The following is a 22030-nucleotide window of genomic DNA, read 5'->3' on the forward strand; positions in this document are numbered from 1 at the left end:
ACAGAATGAGGATGTGAACCCAATCCTGGATTCAGAGACTGTGAACTTAAATGCTACACTTCGTTTTGTCCCACGAATTGAGTTTTGTTAAATTTCTAAAACAGGGCATCCCTGGTGGGCCAGTGGTTAGGACTCCATGCCTCCAATGCAGGGGGCAAGGATGTGGCAAAAAAAATAAAATGTATTTAAAATTTCTAGAACAATGGTACCAACTCTATCCTTTGTAAAGCTCTAAAGTCCCAAAGAATTAATGAAAAAATCTAGTAAGATGAGAATTAAATGGTATATTTTAGCATGCATATACTTTTAATGTGAATTTTAAATGAGAATAATTGAAAATTTGTGCCAGTATTATAGGCACAGAGTATACTAAGGTTAATGTCCAAATTCTTAATTGCTTTTAATTTGTATTGGAGTATAATTGCTTTACAAGGTTGTGTTAGTTTCTGCTGTACAACAAAATGAACCTAATTGCTTATATTTTTATTTAGCTGTGCTGGGTCTTAGTTGCAGCATATGGGATCTAGTTCCCTGTCCAGGGATCAAACCCAGGCCCACTGCATTGGGAGCACAGAGTCTTAGCCCCTGGACGACCAGGGAAGCTCTTAACTGCTTTTAAAGTTACATTTTAGATCAAATATGAAGCTTAAAAATTATACCTCAGTCTTTAAAACCTTTAAAACTTACATATATACTTCTACAGAGGTATAGTTTACACACAATAAAACACTACAGATTTTTAAAGTACCATCTAATGGAACCATCATGAAAATCAAGGTACAGAGCATTTCTATCACCCAGAAAGTTCCCTGATGTCCTTTAGGCACTCAATACCCTACTCCCTGGAGGCAACCATTGTTCTGATTTCTACCACTAGGAGATTAATCTTCCTTGTTCTAGAATTTCAAGTAAATGGAGTGGATTCATACAGGGTGGATCAGGTTTCTTTCAGTCAGCATAAAACATTTCCTCTTTATTGTTGAGTAGTATTCCATTTATTCAATACCTGGAATTGTTAGTCTTTTATTTAGAGTCATTCTCAATGATATAAAGTGGTAACTCACTGTGGCTCTAATGTGCATTTCCCTGATGACTAAAGACATGGCTTAGCATATATAAAGATATATATGCTAAGTCATGTCTGCCTCTTTTGCGACCCCATGGACTGTAGCCCGCCAGGCTCCTCTGTCCATGGGATTTCCCAGGCAAGAATACTGGAAGGGGTTGCCATTTCCTTCTCCAGGGGATCTTCCTGACCCAGGGTTCAAACCTGCATCTCTTGCATTGGCAGGTGGATTCTTTATTGCTGAGCCACAGGAAAGCCCTGATGACTAAAGATGCCAGCTTTTTTTCATTTGCTTACTGGACATTCATATATCTTCCCTCCCTATGTGAATCTTATTCACCTTTGCATCCCCAGAGCCTGGGAAAATAAAACTTCCTGAAAAGGATAGTTTTTTTTTTTTTTTAATGTAGACTAACAACATTGAAAAATATACATTAAAGTGTAACAATTCGACTTCTGGGAATTTAACTCAAAGAAGTAAAGCAGTACATAAAGAAATAATCGGAGGAATATTATTTTTAGTAGAAGAACACTAACAAAATATCCAAGAATACGGGACTAGTTAAATAAATTACCAGATACCCATACTTTGGAATAATAAGTAGCATTAATATTATTATATAAATGGGGGTCTCCCTGGTGCCTCAGTGCTAAAGAATCTGCCTGCCAATGCAGGAGACAAGGGTTTGATCCCTGATCAGGGAAGATCCCACGTGCCGCAGAGCAACTAAGCCTGTGCACCACAACTACCGAAGCCTGCATACTCTGGAGCCCGAGCTCTGCAACCAGAGAAGCCACGGCAGCGAGAAGCCTGCACACAGAAACTGGAGAGTAGCCCCCGCTCTCCATGATTAGAGAAAAGACTGCACAGTAGCGAAGACCCAGCACTGCCATAAATAAATAAATGAAATTATTTTTTAAAAGATAATATTACAGAAATAAAATCATTATATAAATGAAGTGATATGTGTAGGAAAAAGAAAGTTGTTTGATATTTATCTTTAGATGGTGATATCAAAGTTGATCTTAAAATTTCTTCCTTTTGTAGTCTGTATCTTAGATATTATTCTAACAAGGCACAAATATTGTTTGTACAATAAGGAAAGGGGACGCAATTTAAAAACAGAACATGTATATAGGATGATGTGCAGAAAAGAGTTACACAGCAGGCCTGAACTGCTCTCCTTGGGAAGGTGTGTCTGGAAGGCCTGTCCTTGGCCTTGTCTGGGAACACGCATTTCAGAAGAGTTTCTACCTTTTTCACCTGATAAAAGTGGTTCACTGCACCCAAGCTGGACAATGTGGCATATCTTGAACACCTGGTTTCCTTCCGAGGCCCAGAACTTCTGGACATGAGAGGGTGCCCACATTACCAGTCCTCAATAAAAACCCCGCACAGCAGCCCTAATTCTGTCAGTTTGTTGCTGGAGGAACTGAGTGAGTTCTCTGTGACTCACTGGGATAAGTCTCTTGGAAGCTGGTGCCTGGTGCCCTCCAGCTCTGCCCCATGTATCTTTTCCCTTTGCTGCTTTTGCTTTGTACCCTTCACTGTAAGTACAACTGTATGCTGAGTTCTTAAGTCCTCATCCAACCTGGGAGTGGTCTTAGGGAATCTCTGACAGATAGTATCTAAGTTATTCTTAAAGAGGTGAAACATAAACCTGAAAAAATCTTGGACAAGTTCCGTGTCTTTGTCAATTATTCTCTTGAACTTGAGTATTATAAAGAAACTGTCTAACTTTTAAATACTCAGGTTCTACCTTATATAAATGCAGAATTTTAAAAGAGTCACTTACAGCAGGATGAAAAACATTGATGGCTTGGACAGAGGCCTTCCCTTTTTGTTTATACCCGAATACCAAGTCAATCCACTGACAGATGTTCTGGGACACGTAGTCAGACTCTAGAGCCTGTCGATGGATGAGGATAAAAAGACGGGGATCGTTACGTGCCCAAGGAGGGAGGTTGACGTGATTAACCCGCTCACCGTTCTGACGCACACCAAAATCGAAACCTAAAAGAGAAGATTAATATCAATGTTTATCTCCTCCAAATCATGCTTCCTTTGGCCCACTGAGCGGACTTGAAGAGTTCACAGAAATAGCTATTGTGTGTTATAACCAGGAAAAGGAGCATCCAGAAGTTAGTAACACTGCTGCTCACCTGCTGACTTAACGACTCATAGAGCTGCATGGATCAACACTATCTATCCTAACTGAATCTGAAATCTTTCAAATTTACTCGTCCACCTCTTCATATTATATTGAAAAGAAGCAGAAAATCACTGCCTGCTAACTCTAATATTTCACTTATCAAATCTTCAAATGCACCAAGTGTGAAAACATCTCAATTGTAATCTTGATTAAAATAAAGTGAAGGCTTTCATATAAGCATTTCAGAATTATTGGTGTTAATACATAATAAATTTAAGGCTACTTGTGTGGTAAATATTAGCATTCTGCAATTTAAACAACTCAACAAAGTATATACATTCCAAGAGTGAACTTAGTCTATTTATTTTATGGTAAATCTATAGGTCTGTTTTGATTTCATCTCCACTAAGCATTCCCATAGACACAAAATTATACTTAACATATTAAGAGGGGTGTTCTGTGATGTAAATAAGGTGTTATCTAATTGTCTCATTAGACTGCTAGTGTAACAAAAATCTCAGAAGTGTTTCTTTAAAAAAATTATCCTGGAGGAGTAGGAGGGAGCCTAGAGAGGGAAGGGATATATGTATGTATACATAAAACTGATTCATGTTGTATAGCAGACAGTAACACAACACTGTAAAGCAATTATATTCCAGTTTAGAAAACTAAATAAAAAATTAAAAAAAATTATCCTAAACGAAATGTTACCTTTGAACAGAAATTTTCTGCGCTATTTTTTATGGAAAGAAAATCTGATCATCATAGCAGAACACAAATTTAAAAGAGCCTCTTAAAAGCTGATTATGCTCCATATGAAAGTAAGTTGCTGTCTGACTGCTTTTTGATCTTGTGAAAACAACTGGAAGGATCTTCACTAATTTTGGAAGTACCTGGAAATGATATGATATGATAGGAAATATAAACTAAGGGCTTATATAAAATTAACAAGGGGTGAGGGTGAGGGTCACCTCAAAAAGCCCAGCAGTCATCTGACAGCTGCAGGGTGACAGTGTCAAAATGGACTGGCTGAGCACCTCCAGACTCTGTGTGGCAGCTTCAAGGGAGGCAGCAGAGACTCACTGATTGAACTGATTGAACAGTAGTGATGAGGCATATAAGGGTTGAGCAGGAGAGGGTGAGCAGCAGGGGGCTCGATGAACTCAAATCATTTCTAACTTTCTGGGGCTCTAGACACATCAGAGGGGTAGACACTTCACCCAGAGCGGGTACCTGGAGGTACAATGAAAGGCCTACAGGAACGCTCATAGGAAATGGCAGGATGTATGCTATGGCAAGTTATCTTCTCCAAAAATGGCTATAACAACACTCGTTGCTGTGCATGCTTTTCTAGAATCTCACTACTCCCCTATTAAGTGGCAAAGTCTATGCTCCTTCCTTTTGAATGTGGGCAGGCCCTTGTGACTACCTCCCAAGCAGAATGCACTCGAAGGCCACGCTGTGGCCTCCAAGGCTAGGCTGGAAAAGGCCATGCAGCCTCTGCTCATCTCTCTTGGGCCACTCGTGTTAGGAGCCCTGAGTTGCCAACTAGGATGTCGGAGGCTGCATGCTGCAAGAAGTCCACAATAGTCCATGTGGAGAAACCACGAGGAAAACTACAGACACTAAAGAAGGAGCAGCCCGCCAGCCTCATGCTGCTCTGTTTCCCTGGATGTTCCTGCTGCAGCCAATCTGAATGTAACCGCACAAGAGACCCTGAGCCAAAACCACAAAAGCCACCTGGCTGAGCTGTTCCTGAATTTCTGACCTGCAAAAACTATCATGGGTGATACATTTAATGTTTTGAGTCACTAAGTACAGGCGTTATTTGTTATACAGCTATAGATAATGGGACAGAGAAGGCAACGGCACCCTACTCCAGTACTCTTGCCTGGAAAATCCCATGGATGGAGGAGCCTGGTGGGCTGCAGTCCATGGGGTCACGCAGAGTCGGACACGACTGAGCAACTTCACTTTCACTTCTCACTTTCATGCACTGGAGAAGGAAATGGCAACCCACTCCAGTGTTCTTGCCTGGAGAATCCCAGGGACGGGGAGCCTGGTGGGCTGCCGTCTATGGGGTTGCAAAGAGTCGGACACGACTGAAGTGACTTAGCAGCAGCAGCAGCAGCAGCAGCAGCATATATAATGGTAACATACATATAAGAAACCATGGACAGGGAGACAAGCAGCAGACTAACTGAGGCAGGAACCACAAGGCAGGTACCCCAAATTGAAGGTGTTGATATTTCACTGAGGCATTCCTTACTTGGGCAACACTATGAAACATGCTCCAAGTAATTAGCAGCACAGATTTATTAGTGATTATCTAAATAACTTCAGAGAAGCTAGTTAATACAGTAAAAAATTCTAAAGTAATTGGCCAACATGTTAACTTCTCTAAAGATATAATTCTCAATTTCACATATTCCTAAAAGTCACATAAAAATATGAAAAGTAGTGAAAGAAATGAGATTTTTAAAAAATTTAAAATTAAATTAAAAAATTAAAAAATTTTTTAAAAAATTAAAAATTAAAAATTAAATTAAATTTTTTTAATTTTTAAATTTTAAATTTAAATTTTAAATTTTAAATTTTAATTTTTAATTTTAATTAAAAATTAAAAATTAAAAAATAAAAAGTAGTGAAAGAAATAAAGAAATTAAAAAATTCTAAAGTAATTGGCCAACATGTTAACTTCTCTAAAGATATAATTCTCAATTTCACATATTCCTAAAAGTCACATAAAAATATGAAAAGTAGTGAAAGAAAAGACACCTTGTAAAGGATTAACTGATCTTACATTAAAGAGCAGGTATGATTAGCTGAGACTGTTGGTCACTGGCATCACAGAATATCTGATTTTATTTTCTAGTGTCACTTTTCATTATTCAATAACTAGTCAGAGTGTTTTACTTCTAACTTGGTCATTACTCATAAAATCATTGACATCTGGTTAATTTAGATTGTTCTTTAATAAATTCATGACTTTTAAAAGTAATCAGCATATTACAACTTTTATAATCAGAGAAAATAAGAAAGCAATTTCTGTAACAAAATTAAAATACACATGTTTACAAATGCTTTAATAGTTAATATTTAAAATCCTCAAGCTCATTTGGAAATAAAATTATATACCTAGTAAGTAAAGGCATTTCTCTTATTTGGGGTCTCAAATTTTAGAACTTACAAAAGCTATTTTTATTTTTGGAAAATTATAAAGTAAGTACAAACTCTAAGAAATTTAAATTATAAATGATTTATTGCTGTACCTTCACGGTTAACTAAGAATTCTGGAAGATAGAAAAACTCTGGGATAAGTTCCTTCACATCAGTCATGGACTCAAAAGATGAGAGGCGCCAAGTTGTATTCGTAGAATGAAAAGTTCTGTCTGGAATGTCAAAACTTTGATCTAAAAAGAAATACAAATAACACACTTAAGACACAAATACTTGATTCCATTTGAAACTTGTTATAATTTACTTTCAATACTTCAAAAATATTAAAATGATTTTATTTGTTCATAATGTAAAAGAGGTTATTTGTGTTCCTGAAAATAAATATTACTCTACATAATTTGAGACTGTATTATTTTTAAACTGTATTATGCTTTCACGTATAACTAGATACATTTATATAACTTGTTTAATTAATATTAAATATCTATATGCCCAAGAAGAATGAAAGTTCCATAAAAGCAGACACCTGGGATATCAACTATACCAAGCACATTCTAGGAACTAGATAATTATTTATTTATTGAATGAATAAATATGGAAGGAAAATTAAAGTTCAAGTAGGTAAAAATAGTTTTTACCCCATCAAGAAGCAGAATTATCCCTTTACCTCTAATCAGTAAAACTATTTTTCCTCTCTCTTTTCTTTTCTCTTTCTGGGGTGACAAGGGCACTGCTTTTTAAATGTTCTAACTCTTAGCTAAATAAGTAAAATTCCCTATGAATGAAAATAAACTAATATTCTTTTAAGCTTTCCTTGTGTAGACTATTAACAATCAAGGACTGACTTTCAATTCTGTCTTTTCTGTCAACAGTTAACAGACTTTCTAGCCTAGAATATGAAATGGTATCTAAACTCCAGCTCTTGAAAACATCAGCAGTGTGGATTCTTCTTAGGCACCATGTGTACCATCTAAAACTCCCCTAACCTGTCGGAATTTCAACATATTTTTTCACCTGGAGACAGAGACTAATTTCAGCATCAAGCAAGGCACAATTTTTTTTTAAATATGCTAAATCTTCCCCAAGCCTGACCTGCTTTGCCAAGCAATGTTTTCTATCACTTTTACTACTTTCTCCTCTATTCAGCTGAATCAGTTAGAATTGGCTGGGCACTAAATAAAATCTGGGATGAAATGAGGTTTGTAAATTTTTTTGTTTTGGTTTTTTTCCTCAGAAAGTAGGGAGGGCCACTTAAAAAAGTACTAACTCACTCAGGATAAAAAGTTATTAATCTAAATGGAATCCAGGAAAATTAAAGGCAATTCTGTGAGGCTATGGTGGAATCACAATACGCAGAACTGTGGAACAGGAGAAACACACTGAGGCTTCTGTTTGAATTTTTAAATTCTCTGTAGTTTCTTAATTTTTTAAAAAAGTAACCCTACAAATTCCTATAATCTAGAACACGTGTGAACTCAAGTGGCAGTTGTTAACTTAGCACTTTTGCTCCCCGGGGGACATTTTTGGTTCTCATGGCTGGTGAGGGATGCCATGGGCACTAGTAGGTCAAGGCCAGGGATGCCGCTAAATGTCCCAGAGTGCACAGGTCAGTCTCCATTACAGAGAACTATGTAGCTCCGAATGACTACAGTGCCAAAGTGAGAAACCCTGGATTAAAGGAGAAGTCTAGAAATAAATTAAAATGCCATCACAAATCATTTTAAATTAATCAGAAGAATAGAATGGGGACTGAGCTAGTCCCTGTTGTCTTTTTAAAAAATCATTCTTAAATACACAGTGAAGAAAATCTAGCATAATAGTTGATTGAGAGTTTTATATTAATAGATTCTTGGACGACATGAAAAGAAATGAAAGGCAATAACAGTTCTGTTATATACTGCCATTGTCCCAAACCACATCTGAAATAGTTTTTCATTTTTATTATTATTATTCTTTTGGCCGTACCACCTGACTTGCAGATCTTAGCCCCCTGACCAGGGATTGAATCTGTGCCCTCAGCAGTGAAAGTGTGGAGTCCTAACCACTAGGACTGCCAGGGAATTCCTGAAATATCCTTTTTTATTCTGACTGCTACTTTTTAATAACAGCATTCACAAATCAGAACACATCCAGAAATACGAGCAGAACAGTGACAGGTTTGGAAACCAGAGCAAACATCGCTTAAATAAGTACAAAACTGTCTTACTTATTTCTGCATTCCTTGCAGCAAGCCTTGTATACAGGAGGCTCTTAACTACGGATAATTAGCCTAGGGATAAGCAAGAGTGAGAGGAGGAGGAGGCAGGGTAGTAATATTCAAATACTTGAACAGCTGTCATATGCAACATTTGTTTTGTGTACTGACAAATAGAAGAGGGACAAATACAAGAAAGCCCCTTTCACAGACCAAGTGGTCTACAGAATACAAAATTTATTCCCCCAAGAGGTTGCATGCATACGAGTGTAAATATATAAAGAAGTTCAAGAAGAGTCGAGTAATTGAATGGATAATGATTCCACAAAGGATTCTGTTCCAGGAGGAACAACTACAGGGCTAGTACCACTGACTCACGAGAAACTGACAGGACTTCTCACTAGAAATCAGTGTTCTCATTAGAAACCTACTTGCACACAAAGCAATAAATTCACCGGTTTCAAAGCCATCTTCAGGTGTGTGGGCGGCCACTGAAGATGACTCCCTAGGTGGTTACTATGGTGGAGGTGGCAGTGCAGGTCTCCTAATAGCCACCTACTGATGACAACTTAAAATTCCCCTTTGGGGGCCAAAGATAACAGGTTATCTGAAATCATTCAGTTGAACATTTTAAAAAAGTGAATTCATAACTTTAAAAGGGAGGGTAAAGTTTTTCCTATGTGAATGATATCTTAACTTTTAAAAAGTGAGTTGCATTTTTATAAATGTAGAAAAGTTCAATTTGAGGCTGAAATCTGAGACATTATCGAGATGATTTGGCTTACTGCAGGTTTCTCTTAAAAAAAAATTAAATTTATTGGACTGCACGTGGGATCTTCGATCTTCATTGTGGTATTCAGAATCTTTTAGTTGAGGCATGTGGGATCTAGTTAGTTCCCTGACCAGGAATTGAACCCAGGCTTCCTGCATTAGGAGTGCAGAGTCTTAACCACTAGACCACCAGGGAAGTCCCAGCAGGTATCTTAAAGAGACTTTTGTTCAGAAAGTAAGCAGAATTCTTTTTCCTATGGTTTGATTAGTTTTAATACATTCTCAGGATGTCAGCAAACTGGTTTTCCCCTGATGACCAATCTGACCTTTGAGGCAGTTAGAAAACCATCCTTACCTTGATAAGCTAAAAACATCTTTGTGAAAGGAGGCATTCTGACCAGGAAGTGAAGCACAGTGCCGCTGTTGGAGTAGTGGGAGCCGTAGTGGTAGGGCTGCACCGGGGGCATAGGGTCGTCTTCCCGGGCTCCTTTGCGGTACTCCTCCTCCAGGTACTGAAGGACACGGGGACCAAATTGGTGATAGTGAGCTCCACGTAGAGCTGGAGAAGCCCCACTCATCTTCTTTGCCATCCTTCTCTACTGCCCCTTAGGTGCCATCCTCCATAGCTTGCCCTCAGCCTTCTGGAGTGTCTGGGGGCCTCCTCCTTGGTGTCCCAGTGAGGGCTGCCCACTCGAGAAGCATTTGACTGTCTGCACGTTTACCCTCTTAGTCCCTCGTAGAAAACCCACCTGTTCTCAGTGGGTTGGTTCTCAGCCCTCTGGTCCCCACTAATGGCTCATAATGTTTAAACTGATCAACAAATAAGAACTGCCACTTTCACCAGAGATGTCTGCATTTTAAGAGGGCTTCAAAACGTAATGCTGTGTTCTTTAGAGAAATGCTTCTCTCACAGAGGAAATGCAAGAGAAATGTAAAAACTGTATCGCATTATTGAAATTCTTTAATATAACATTTTATAGCTGTTTTGCAGTAGACTTACACAGAAATAAAAAAGAATTTGGTGATCCTTCAACTACTCTTATCTTCCCATCATAAAGTAAGAAGCTCAACCAAAGTTTTAATATCTGTCACTATTTTCATCTCCCATAGTTTCTGTCTCTAATAAAGTCAGGTGACAGTGAATTTTCTGGAGTCATTTCTTTTTGATTTCCATAAGCACTGCCCCATTTTTAGCTACAGAAGAATCAAGCATTGACAGCTGTAAGATTCCCGGAGGGATCTTTCTGAAATTTTGACATAAGATAACATGGTGAATATGAGAAAACTGCTTCAGCTGCTCCTATCTTCATACTGAGTGAAGAATACAACATATGCCTAATGAGTTTTTTTGAATTTCCAACAGGATTCCATTAACATTAATTTCACAGAAATAGATAATTAACTTCTATTTTAAACTTAAAATCCAGTATTTTTTGTTAACAAACTTGTGTACAATTTGCTGAGATGAATAACAAGGGGTTATGGTAAACTACAAATATATTGATATTATTATATATAACACTAGGGAATATAAACGGCAGGTCCCTGGACATTTTTGTGATTTTTATAAGGAATATAATTATTTCATACATTTGAACGTAACAATGGATTATGAGCTTCCAATTTATACAACAATAAGTGTATTTATTTTGGGGGGCAAAGTGTTTTCAGAGAATTAAGACAGAAAACAATATTTAAAATCACATAATGATTTCCAGTTGCCTGTCAGTTGCATACAGAAGTGGGAAACAGAAAAATCAATACTATACATTGAAAATTAGGTAAAATACAAGTCCAATAACCAAAAATCCAGTTTTAACTTATCAAAATACACAAGGAAAAATGGAAAATACCTTGTATGTGTCCACATAACGGTCTTCTTTTTCTTTATACTGCACAGCTATGGGCTTGGAAAGATTTCTATAAAGGAAGGGATGATGGAAAACATTGGAAGTGGGTTAATACTGTCAGAATTAAGTTGCCTCAGATGTGTACAAGTAAATAAGTGATCAACAAGATACTTGGCCCTTGTTTTAGTGCTTACACATGTTGCTTTGCCACTAACAGTCACCATTCACAATTATAATTTCATAAACTGTGAAGACAGGATGTTTCTAAACAGATGCGTATTGGAATTATGAATTTTTGACTTAAAAGTAACCAAGAAGAGCTTCTCCCTCCTCTCCCTGGTTCCTCTACTTCCTCAAATCGTAACTGATGTTGCCTATGGCAGATGATTCCCTGGAAGTTTCTGTCCCCATTTCCTGACCCTACACCCAGTTAGGCAATGAAGAGTGAAGGGCAGTTTGGCCAGGAGTATGATCATAAGAAGATGTTACGTAACTATTAGGTTAGTGAAAATTGAAAAAAACAACACATGCTCACAATGACTATGTTGAGATTTGGAGTGCAAGTATGAAATAAACATTTTATCTAATTCATGCATAGTGAGTGACGCTATGTGTATGGTGGAGAGAATGCTGGTAAGCATATGTATGTCTGTGCTGGTGTTTACACTGTATCAGGGAGGCAGGAAAACTGGGTGAATCCCCACTTTTAAAAGCTACAGAGTCAAGCAGCATGTCTGTGTGGCCCATCAAAGAGCAAGAGAACAAGATCCAACAAGATGGACATGCTCCTCTGGCTGAGGTGCCCTCTGGTCTGGCACTGGGATGGAGCCACCTGGAGTTTCAACATCTGGTGCCACAACTAGATCAACATGAAGATTTGCTCACATTTCAGTATGCCAAACCAGGTCTGCTTAGCCAGGGTGGATATATCTATTTTGGAGGAAAATTATTTCATAGGGATATTAAAATTAGCAATTAGAAAACACATTAATTTCATTTTTGAAACTTTCATAATCCTAAAAACTTTGTTAAAAAGTAAAAACAGTTTTATATCAATAGAATAGATAAAAAGTCACAACTCAATATATAAGAAATCATGATCCTGGCATGCAAGTTTTTCTAAAGAGTATAAATAGTTCTTTGTGAACACAAGTAATGTTGTTATGGATGGAAAATCAGAAGTTATTGATGAGGCAAATAGAATAAACCAAAAATCAACCACAATATATCACTACAACATATCTGGAAAGGTATGTTTTCCTCCTTATTTGTGTATGTATATCACTTTAAAATAAAAAGAACCCCCTATAATATATATTTCTACAGTATCATTTTTAACGACTACAATATAGAACAATTTACTCAAACCCAGTGTTGTACATTTAGGTTGATTCTAAATTTCAGTTACTTGCACTGTTACCAGCAATGAACTGGCTCCTGCACTCACGAAGCTCGCTTCCAGGCGTAACCCTTCTGGTCAAGTACATATCCTAAAGTATTTCCTAAGAAAATACTCTAAGAAGATATTTCCTAAGAAAAAAGTCCTAGAAGTTAAACTGCTGAAACAGAGTATGCAATTTCTGAAGAGTTCTTTGGTTATATACAGTCAAACTGTCTTTCCGAAAGACTGCATCTCTTTATATCAGTAGTGTATAAATTTAAATGTACATTAGCAGTGTATAAAAATGTCTAAAAGAGAAATAATGTGCCATCTGCTCTTTTTAAATTGACAAATATATTAAACTGAATATGATTTCTTGAAGTTATAATTAAAATATTCTAATATACTAAGTAGTATATTTGCAGTCAACTTTTTTTTAAACTAAGAGAATTTTAAACTAAGAGAAGTGTAATTGACGTATAACACTATATTGGTTTCAGGTATCCAACATAATGATTCAATATCTCTATATTCAAAATTACAAAATGATCATCACAATAAGTCTAGTAAACATGTGCCACCATATATACTTAAAATTTTTTGTGCTGTTAGAGAACTTTTAAGATTTACTCTCTTGGCATATTATTAACTATAGTCACCGTGCTCTACATCACATCCCCATAACTTGTTTACTTCATAACAAGAAGTTTGTACCATCTGACTCCCTTCACCCATCTTGCCACAACTCCTCCCAACCCCCACCCCCTAATGCTTCTGGAAACCTACAATCTGTCCTCTGTATCAGTGACATTAGCTTTTTGTTTTGTGTGTTTTGTTTTCACTTTTAGAGTTCATATATAAGTGAGATCACACTTCAGTTCAGTTGCTCAGACATATCCAACTCTTTGTGACCCCATGGACCATAGCATGCCAGGCCTCCCTGTCCATCACCAACTCCTGGAGTTTATCCAAACTCATGTCCATTGAGTCGGTGATGCCATCCAACCATTCATCCTCTGTTGTCCCCTTCTCCTCCTGCCTTCAATCTTTCCCAGCATCAGGGTCTTTTCAAATGAGTCAGTTCTTTGCATCAGGTGGCTAAAGTATTGGAATTTCAGCTTCAACATCAGTCCTTCCAATGAACACTTCAGGGATGGACTGGTTGGATCTCCTTACAGTCCAAGGGACTCTCAAGAGTGTTCTCCAATACCACAGTTCAAAAGCATCAATTCTTCAGCACTCAGCTTTCTTTAGAGTCCAACTCTCCCATCCACACAGGACTACTGGAAAAACCATAGCCTTGACTAGACAGACCTTTGTTGGCAAAGTAATGTCTCTGCTTTTTAATATGCTGTCTAGGTTTGTCATAACTTTTCTTCCAAGGAGTAAGCGTCTTTTAATTTCATGGCTACAGTCACCATCTGCAGTGATTTTGGAGCCACCCAAAATAAAATCTCTCACTGTTTCCCCATCTATTTGCCAACGAAATGATGGGACCAGATGCCATGATCTTAGTTTTCTGAATGTTGAACTTTAAGCCAACTTTTTCACTCTCCTCTTTCACTTTCACCAAGAAGCTCTTTAATTCTTTGCTTTCTGCCATAAGGATGGTGTCATCTGCATATCTGAGGTTATTGATATTTCTCCCAGCAATCTTGATTCCAGCATATGCTTCCTCCAGCCCAGTGTTTCTCATGATGTACTCTGCATAGAAGTTAAATAAGCAGAGTGACAATATACAGCCTTGATGTACTCCTTTCCCTATTTGGAACCAGTCTGAAGTTCCATGTCCAGTTCTAACTGTTGCTTCCTGACCTGCATACAAATTTCTCAAGAGGCAGGTCAGGTGGTCTGATATTCCCATCTCTTTCAGAATTTTACACAGTTTATTGTGATCCACACAGTCAAAGGCTTTGGCATAGTCAATCAAGCAGAAATAGATGCTTTTCTAGAACTCTCATGCTTTTTTGATAATCCAACGGATGTTGGCAATTTGATCTCTGGTTCCTTTGCCTTTTCTAAAACTAGCTTGAACATCAGGAAGTTCACGGTTCACATATTGCTGAAGCCTGGCTTGGAGAATTTTGAGCATTACTTTACTAGCGTGTGAGATGAGTGCAGTTGTGCAGTAGTTTGAGCATTCTTTGGCATTGCCTTTCTTTGGGATTGGAATGAAAACTGCCCTTTTCCAGTCCTGTGGCCACTGCTGAGTTTTCCAAATTTGCTGGCATATTGAGTGCAGTACTTTCACAGCATCATCTTTTAGGATTTGAAATAGCTCAATTGGAATTCCATCACCTCCACTAGCTTTGTTCGTAGTGATGCTTTCTAAGGCCCACTTGACTTCACATTCCAGGATGTCTGGCTCTAGCTGAGTAATTATACCATCGTGATTATCTGGGTCATGAAGATCTTTTTTGTATAGTTCTTCTGTGTATTCTTGCCACCTCTTCTTAATATCTTCTGCTTCTGGTAGGTCCATACCATTTCTGTCCTTTGTGAGTCCATCTTTGCATGAAATGTTCCCTTGGTATCTCTAATTTTCTTGAAGAGATCTCTCCATTCTGTTGTTTTCCTCTATTTCCTTGCACTGATCACTGAGGAAGGCTTTCATATCTCTCCTTGCTATTCTCTGGAACTCTGCATTCAAATGGGTATATCTTTCCTTTTCTCCTTACTTATCTGGATGGTATTTGTCTTTGTCTGACTTTTTCACTTAGCATAATGCCCTCAGGGGCCATTCATGTTGTCACAAGATTTCATTCTTGTTTTTGTTTTTGTTTTTTATTAACACTAAATAGTATTCTTGTGTGTGTGTGTCTGTGTTGCATTTTCTTTATCTGCTCATTCACAGATGAACACTTAGGTTGTCTCTGTATCTTGGCCACTATAAATAATGCTGCAGTGAACATGAGCTGCAGTGTTTTAATTTTCTCTGGATTAAATATCCAGAAGTAGAATGGCTGGAGCATAGGACAGTTTTATTTTTAATATTTGAGGAACCTCCATTATGTTTTCCACAGTGGTTGCACCAGTTTACATTCCCAGGAACAGTTGAGTGCAAAGGGTCTTCTCCACGTCCTTGCCAGGAGTTGCTATTTCTTGACTTTTTGATAATAGTCAGATAATGTTATTTAAAACTAAAGAAACAGAATAGTCCCTCATCAACTATGGCTATTTGGTTACTCTAAAATGCAACCGTTTCAGGAAAGGCAGGATAAAAGCTTAATTCTTTTCCTTAGCGGTCAAATCTCAAAAGTAGAGAACTGTTGCCCCATCCAACAGCAACCAATGAGTTTAGTTTTGCTTTGTTTTGGGGGCCTTTAAAGAGTATTATTATTAACTTAAGTATTTTCTTTTTACTTAAATGTGTTTCAATCAGTTATGGTCTTTATACTTTTTGATGCTCTGATTGTCCTATCTTTGGCAGTGAGAGCCACTTCAAGTTGGCTCCTAAGTCCTTTATTTTTCTATAATTATAGTAAAAACAACACACATCACTGAACTTAGCATCTAGCCACCCTCCAGTACCTAGCTCAGTAGTGTTAACTAATTCACACTGTTGTGCAATAGATCTTTAAAGCTTTCTCACTTTGTAAAACTGAAACTCTACACCTACTGAGCAACAACTCCGCAAGTCCCCATCCGCCCTCCTTCCCCACCCCCCAACAAACACCATTTAACTCTCTGAGTCTGACTACCCTAAACAACCGACGTAAGTGGAATCACATGGTGTTTGTTTTCTTGTGGCTGACTTATTCCATTTAGTACAATATCCCCAAAGTTCTTCCATGTGACAGGACTTCCCTCCTTCATAATGTTAAATAATGTTCCATATTACATATGTACCAAATTTTCCACAACTATTTATCCACAGATAGGCACCTGGGCTGCCTCCACCTCTTGGCTATGTGAATAGAGCTGCAGTGAACATGGGTGTGCAAATATGGCTCCCACTCTTTTGACAAGACTATATTAATTTTCTTGCTCTCTGACACAACAAAATGTCCCAGGCTCATCTTATGTGCTTTCTTCTAATAAACGTACAAGAAATGAGAAAACAGGAAATCACCATTCGGTAACCCCCAGTGAAATCACAGACTCAAGAAATAATCATCAATGAAACAAACAAGTTCAATGGGAGGCTGAACCCACAGATCAGCCTGAGCATCCTTAACAGTGGGATATCACATGCCTCCTGATAGTTCACACCACCACCTCTAGAGAGTTCTTACTTAAAAAAAAGTTGAACCTGAGGCTAAGCAAGCCTTTAGAAGTAATTTCCAGTCCCCAGGAACAGTGGCTAGAGGAAAAAAGCTAAATGCTAATGTGGAACGGGGGACATTCTACAAGATAAATGACCTTTTTTCCTTAAATAAGCCAATGTTAGGAATAAGAAGAAAAATACATACATAAAAATAAGGGCTGTTCTAAGATTTATGTCTTCAGAGACAAAGCAACCAAAGGTGATACTGAGCCTGATTCAAACAAATCAACTATAAAAAGACATCTTTTATATAATCAGGGGACATTTAAAAATAGGCTGGCTATTAGATGATACCATGAAATTAATTGTTTTTATTTTCTTTGATATGACAATTGCACTAAAGTTATGTAACAAAATGTTTTACTTTTTTCTTAAGAGATGTATACTATAGAACATATGAGTGACATAAATGTGTGTGATTTGTCTTAAGGAAAAAAAGATGATGCAAGTTTGGCAAAAATTTTCATAATTATTGAGTTGGGGTGATAACCATATGGGGGTTTATTACACATTCAGTTTTTTGCACGTTTGAAAATTTTCATGAGAAGAACTTTAATGACATAAATTCAGCACACCGACAAAGCCAATAGGTGATGATGTCTTCAGTTACCTGTAGACTGATGGGTCGCTGAGGTCAAGGGTCTCACTAACATAGTCTGCCAGTATGAACGGGAACACTGGATACTGCATGAGATCATTGAAAGATCGGCCGGCGTGTTTGTTTAGGTGAGTCAAATACTCAAAATTAGTAATTTGCCCAGTATACCACAAATGTGTCAGAGCGGTGATATTGCCATATTCCAGAAGATTAGGGAGGTTATTTGTTAGTATACTGTGGTATACATCATTGCGAACCTAGAACAGAAGGAGAAAAAAACAGCCCAGATTTTTAGTCTTGACACTTTCCTCCAAAGAATCCATGATATCATAGGCATGTTACTAATCTGAAGTCCTTCAAGAAAACACTTTTTGCCCAATAACACTGACTGGTGGGGAATTAAGGTTCAAATCTAGGTCTTCTCTAAAGGTTGTGCTATATATATTTATTTATTGAAGTACAGTTGATTTACAATATTATATTAGCTTCAGGTGTACAACATAGTGATTCAATATTTTTATAAATTACACTCCATTTAAATGTTATGCAATACTGACTACAGTCCTTGTGCTGTACAGTATATCCTTATGGCTCATTTCCTACATAGTAGTTTGCACTCTGTAACCCCTTCTGCCTGCTCTCCCCCACTCACACCACTAGTTTAGTCCCCTCCTCTTTGAATCTGTCTCTGCTCTGTTGCACTCATTTACTTTTGGCTCTTAACCACTATGTTTTGCAGCTGGAGAAATCAGTAAGAGACTAAGAAGTCTGTTCAGAAAAATCACTTACATACAGACCCTAAGGGAAAAAAATCAATAAAAGAAAATGAAGAGTCTTCATCTACATACATGAAACACGCTGTAGTAGAAAGAGTAGGGTTTTCTGAATTAGACAGACCAGGTCTTTTTTCTTGCTTAAACCCTTTGTGCTGTAGTTCCCATACTGTAATATGGGAACAGTAAGATTTATTTCCTGAGAATGAAATAAAATATCCTACATAAAAACAGGATACCTCATTTTCACTACTGATGGAAAACTAATATATGAACTTTTTTTAAAAGATATTCAGAAAAATGCTGTCACAGAAAAAGGGTGTTCTGATTTCTTCTAAAGCAATTAAATGATAATTGGTAATAAATGGAAAAAAAAAGAGGAACCAGGCCTTTCTAAAAACAAATCTGAACTACCCCTCTTAAATGTGTATGTGCTTCAGGCATAGGAAAATGAGCCAAAGATGTGGATAATTAGGGATGAGACTAAAAGTGAATGAGAAGAATGAGTTTAGTTATGGAACAGGCATAAGATCACAGGGTTTTTAAGAACCTAAACCTGGAGAACTGTTCACAACAATGTGAATATACTTAACACTACTACACTGTATGCATGAAAATGGTTAAGATGGCAACTTCTATGCTATTTTTTTAAAATCAGAATCAAAAATAAAAATGAATCAGTTCAAGGCAAAAATAAAAATCTACCTATAGCCTAAATCTGAAGGTTGCCAGATGCTGAAGCTAAGGTTGGTGGGAGAGAATTTATGACAGTTTGCATACTAAACTCTGCAAGGAAAAGGAAACATGTATTCATTCAACAAACATCGACTGAGCACCTATATACCAGTATGCTCAAGATGCTAGAGCTGTAGCACTTAACAAAACAGTCTTTACATTCTGTTGGGCAGACACTGTTGGAGTCTACGAAGTGCTCTAGAGAAAAGAGAGGAAAGTCAAGGAAACAAAGGGATTCCTGGTACTAGGAGTGAGAAAGGGGTTGCTGTTTTAAATGCACAATCAGGGAAGTCTCTCTGATAAGAGGGCATTTGATCAGGGACCTGAAAAAAGTAAGGGTGTGGGTCATGTAGATTTCTAAGAGGAAAAGCATTCTAGGCGGCATTTTAGGGAGCTCTAAGTGCAGAGGTTTTCAGGCATCAGTGTGACTGCTATAGTCAAGGAAAAGGAAGTCTCCACAGATGGACTAGAGAGAGTGAAGGATAGAACAGTAGAAGATAAGGTCAGAAAGAATAAGGAAGTGCTAAGGTTATTCCTAGAGGAGCTATCCCACGTTGAAGGTCAGGAAGGGCGGCGGTAAGGAGATACCCCTCGTCCAAGGTAAGGAGCAGTGGCTGCGCTGTGCTGGAGCAGCCGTGAAGAGATACCCCACACCCAAGATAAGAGAAACCCAAGTAAGATGGTAGGTGTTGCAAGAGGGCATCAGAGGGCAAACACACTGAAACCATACTCACAGAAAACTAGTCAATCTAATCATAATAGGACCACAGCCTTGTCTAACTCAATGAAACTAAGCCATGCCCGTGGGGCAACCCAAGATGGGCGGGTCATGGTGGAGAGATATGACAGAATGTGGTCCACTGGAGAAGGGAATGGCAAACCACTTCACTATTCTTGCCTTGAGAACCCCATGAACAGTATGAAAAGGCAAAATGATAGGATACTGAAGGAGGAACTCCCCAGGTCAGTAGGTGCCCAATATACTACTGGAGATCAGTGGAGAAATAACTCCAGAAAGAATGAAGGGATGGAGCCAAAGCAAAAACAATACCCAGCTGTGGATGTGACTGGTGATAGAAGCAAGGTCCGATGCTGTAAAGAACAATATTGCATAGGAACCTGGAATGTCAGGTCCATGAATGAAGGCAAATTGGAAGTGGTCAAACAAGAGATGGCAAGAGTGAATGTCAACATTCTAGGAATCAGCGAACTCAAATGGACTGGAATGGGTGAATTTAACTCAGATGACCATTATATCTATTACAGCGGGCAGGAATCCCTCAGAAGAAATGGAGTAGCCATCATGGTCAACAAAAGAGTCCAAAATGCAGTACCTGGATGCAATCTCAAAAACAACAGAATGATCTCTGTTCGTTTCCAAGGCAAACCATTCAATATCACAGTAATCCAAGTCAATGCCCCAACCAGTAACCCTGAAGAAGCTGAAGTTCAACGGTTCTATGAAGACCTACAAGACCTTTTAGAACTAACACCCAAAAAAGATGTCCTTTTCATTATAGGGGACTGGAATGCAAAAGTAGGAAGTCAAGAAACACCTGGAGTAACAGGCAAATTTGGCCTTGGAATACGGAATGAAGCAGGGCAAAGACTAATAGAGTTTTGCCAAGAAAATGCACTGGTCATAACAAACACCCTCTTCCAACAACACAAGACAAGACTCTACACATGGACATCACCAGATGGTCAACACTGAAATCAGATTGATTATATTCTTTGCAGCCAAAGATGGAGAAGCTCTATACAGTCAGCAAAAACAAGATGGGGAGCTGACTGTGGCTCAGACCTTGAACTCCTTATTGCCAAATTCAGACTTAAATTGAAGAAAGTAGGGAAAACCACTAGACCATTCAGTATGACCATTAGGTATGACCTAAATCAAGTCCCTTATGATTATACAGTGGAAGTGAGAAATAGATTTAAGGGACTAGATCTGATAGAGTGCCTGATGAACTATGGAATGAGGTTCATGACATTGTACAGGAGACAGGGATCAAGACCATCCCCATGGAAAAGAAATGCAAAAAAGCAAAATGGCTGTCTGGGGAGGCCTTACAAATAGCTGTGAAAAGAAGAGAAGCAAAAAGCAAAGGAGAAAAGGAAAGATATAAGCATCTGAATGCAGAGTTCCAAAGAATAGCAAGAAGAGATAAGAAAGCCTTCTTCAGCGATAATGCAAAGAAATAGAGGAAAACGACAGAATGGGAAAGACTAGAGATCTCTTCAAGAAAATTAGAGATACCAAAGGAATATTTCATGCAAAGATGGGCTTGATAAAGGACAGAAATGGTATGGACCTAACAGAAGCAGAAGATATTAAGAAGAGATGGCAAGAATACACAGAACTGTACAAAAAAGATCTTCACGACCCAGATAATCACGATGGTGTGATCACTCATCTAGAGCCAGACATCCTGGAATGTGAAGTCAAGTGGGCCTTAGAAAGCATCACTACGGACAAAGCTAGTGGAGGTGATAGAATTCCAGTTGAACTATTCCAAATCCTGAAAGATGATGCTGTGAAAGTGCTGCACTCAATATGCCAGCAAATTTGGAAAACTCAGCAGTGGCCACAGGACTGGAAAAGGGCAGTTTTCATTCCAATCCCAAAGAAAGGCAATGCCAAAGAATGCTCAAACTATCGCACAATTGCACTCATCTCACACGCTAGTAAAGTAATGCTCAAAATTCTCCAAGCCAGGCTTCAGCAATATGTGAACCGTGAACTTCCTGATGTTCAAGCTGGGTTTAGAAAAGGCAAAGGAACCAGAGACCAAATTGCCAACATCCACTGGATCATGGAAAAAGCAAGTTTCAGAAAAACATCGATTTCTGCTTGATTGATTATGCCAAAGCCTTTGACTGTGTGGATCACAATCAACTGTGAAACATTCTGAAAGAGATGGGAATACCAGACCACCTGATCTGCCTCTTGAGAAATTTGTATGCAGGTCAGGAAGCAACAGTTAGAAGTGGACATGGAACAACAGACTGGTTCCAAATAGGGAAAGGAGTACATCAGCTGTATATTGTCACCCTGCTTA

General features: G+C 38.1%; 1 protein-coding gene and 1 non-coding gene across 18 annotated transcripts in view; both read right to left on the reverse strand.

Moving 5' to 3' along the window:
* Positions 1 to 22030, reverse strand: part of LYST (lysosomal trafficking regulator) — a 176359-nt gene that overhangs the window by 25292 nt on the left and 129037 nt on the right. For 14 of the 17 annotated variants that reach the window (XM_061404894.1, XM_061404887.1, XM_061404890.1 and 11 more), the window contains 5 exons: positions 17473 to 17717; positions 11218 to 11284; positions 9720 to 9876; positions 6492 to 6632; positions 2863 to 3080 (listed from right to left, as the gene is read on the reverse strand). In XM_061404894.1, the coding sequence (XP_061260878.1) occupies positions 2863 to 3080; positions 6492 to 6632; positions 9720 to 9876; positions 11218 to 11284; positions 17473 to 17717 (828 nt within the window). The other 3 variants (XM_061404901.1, XM_061404902.1, XM_061404903.1) reach the window with 3 other exon arrangements.
* TRNAR-CCU (transfer RNA arginine (anticodon CCU)) lies at positions 9488 to 9560 on the reverse strand. Its single transcript has one exon. It is a non-coding gene; the product is annotated as a tRNA-Arg (tRNA).

Source organism: Bos javanicus, chromosome 28 (assembly GCF_032452875.1).
Source record: "Bos javanicus breed banteng chromosome 28, ARS-OSU_banteng_1.0, whole genome shotgun sequence".
Taxonomy (NCBI): domain Eukaryota; kingdom Metazoa; phylum Chordata; class Mammalia; order Artiodactyla; family Bovidae; genus Bos; species Bos javanicus.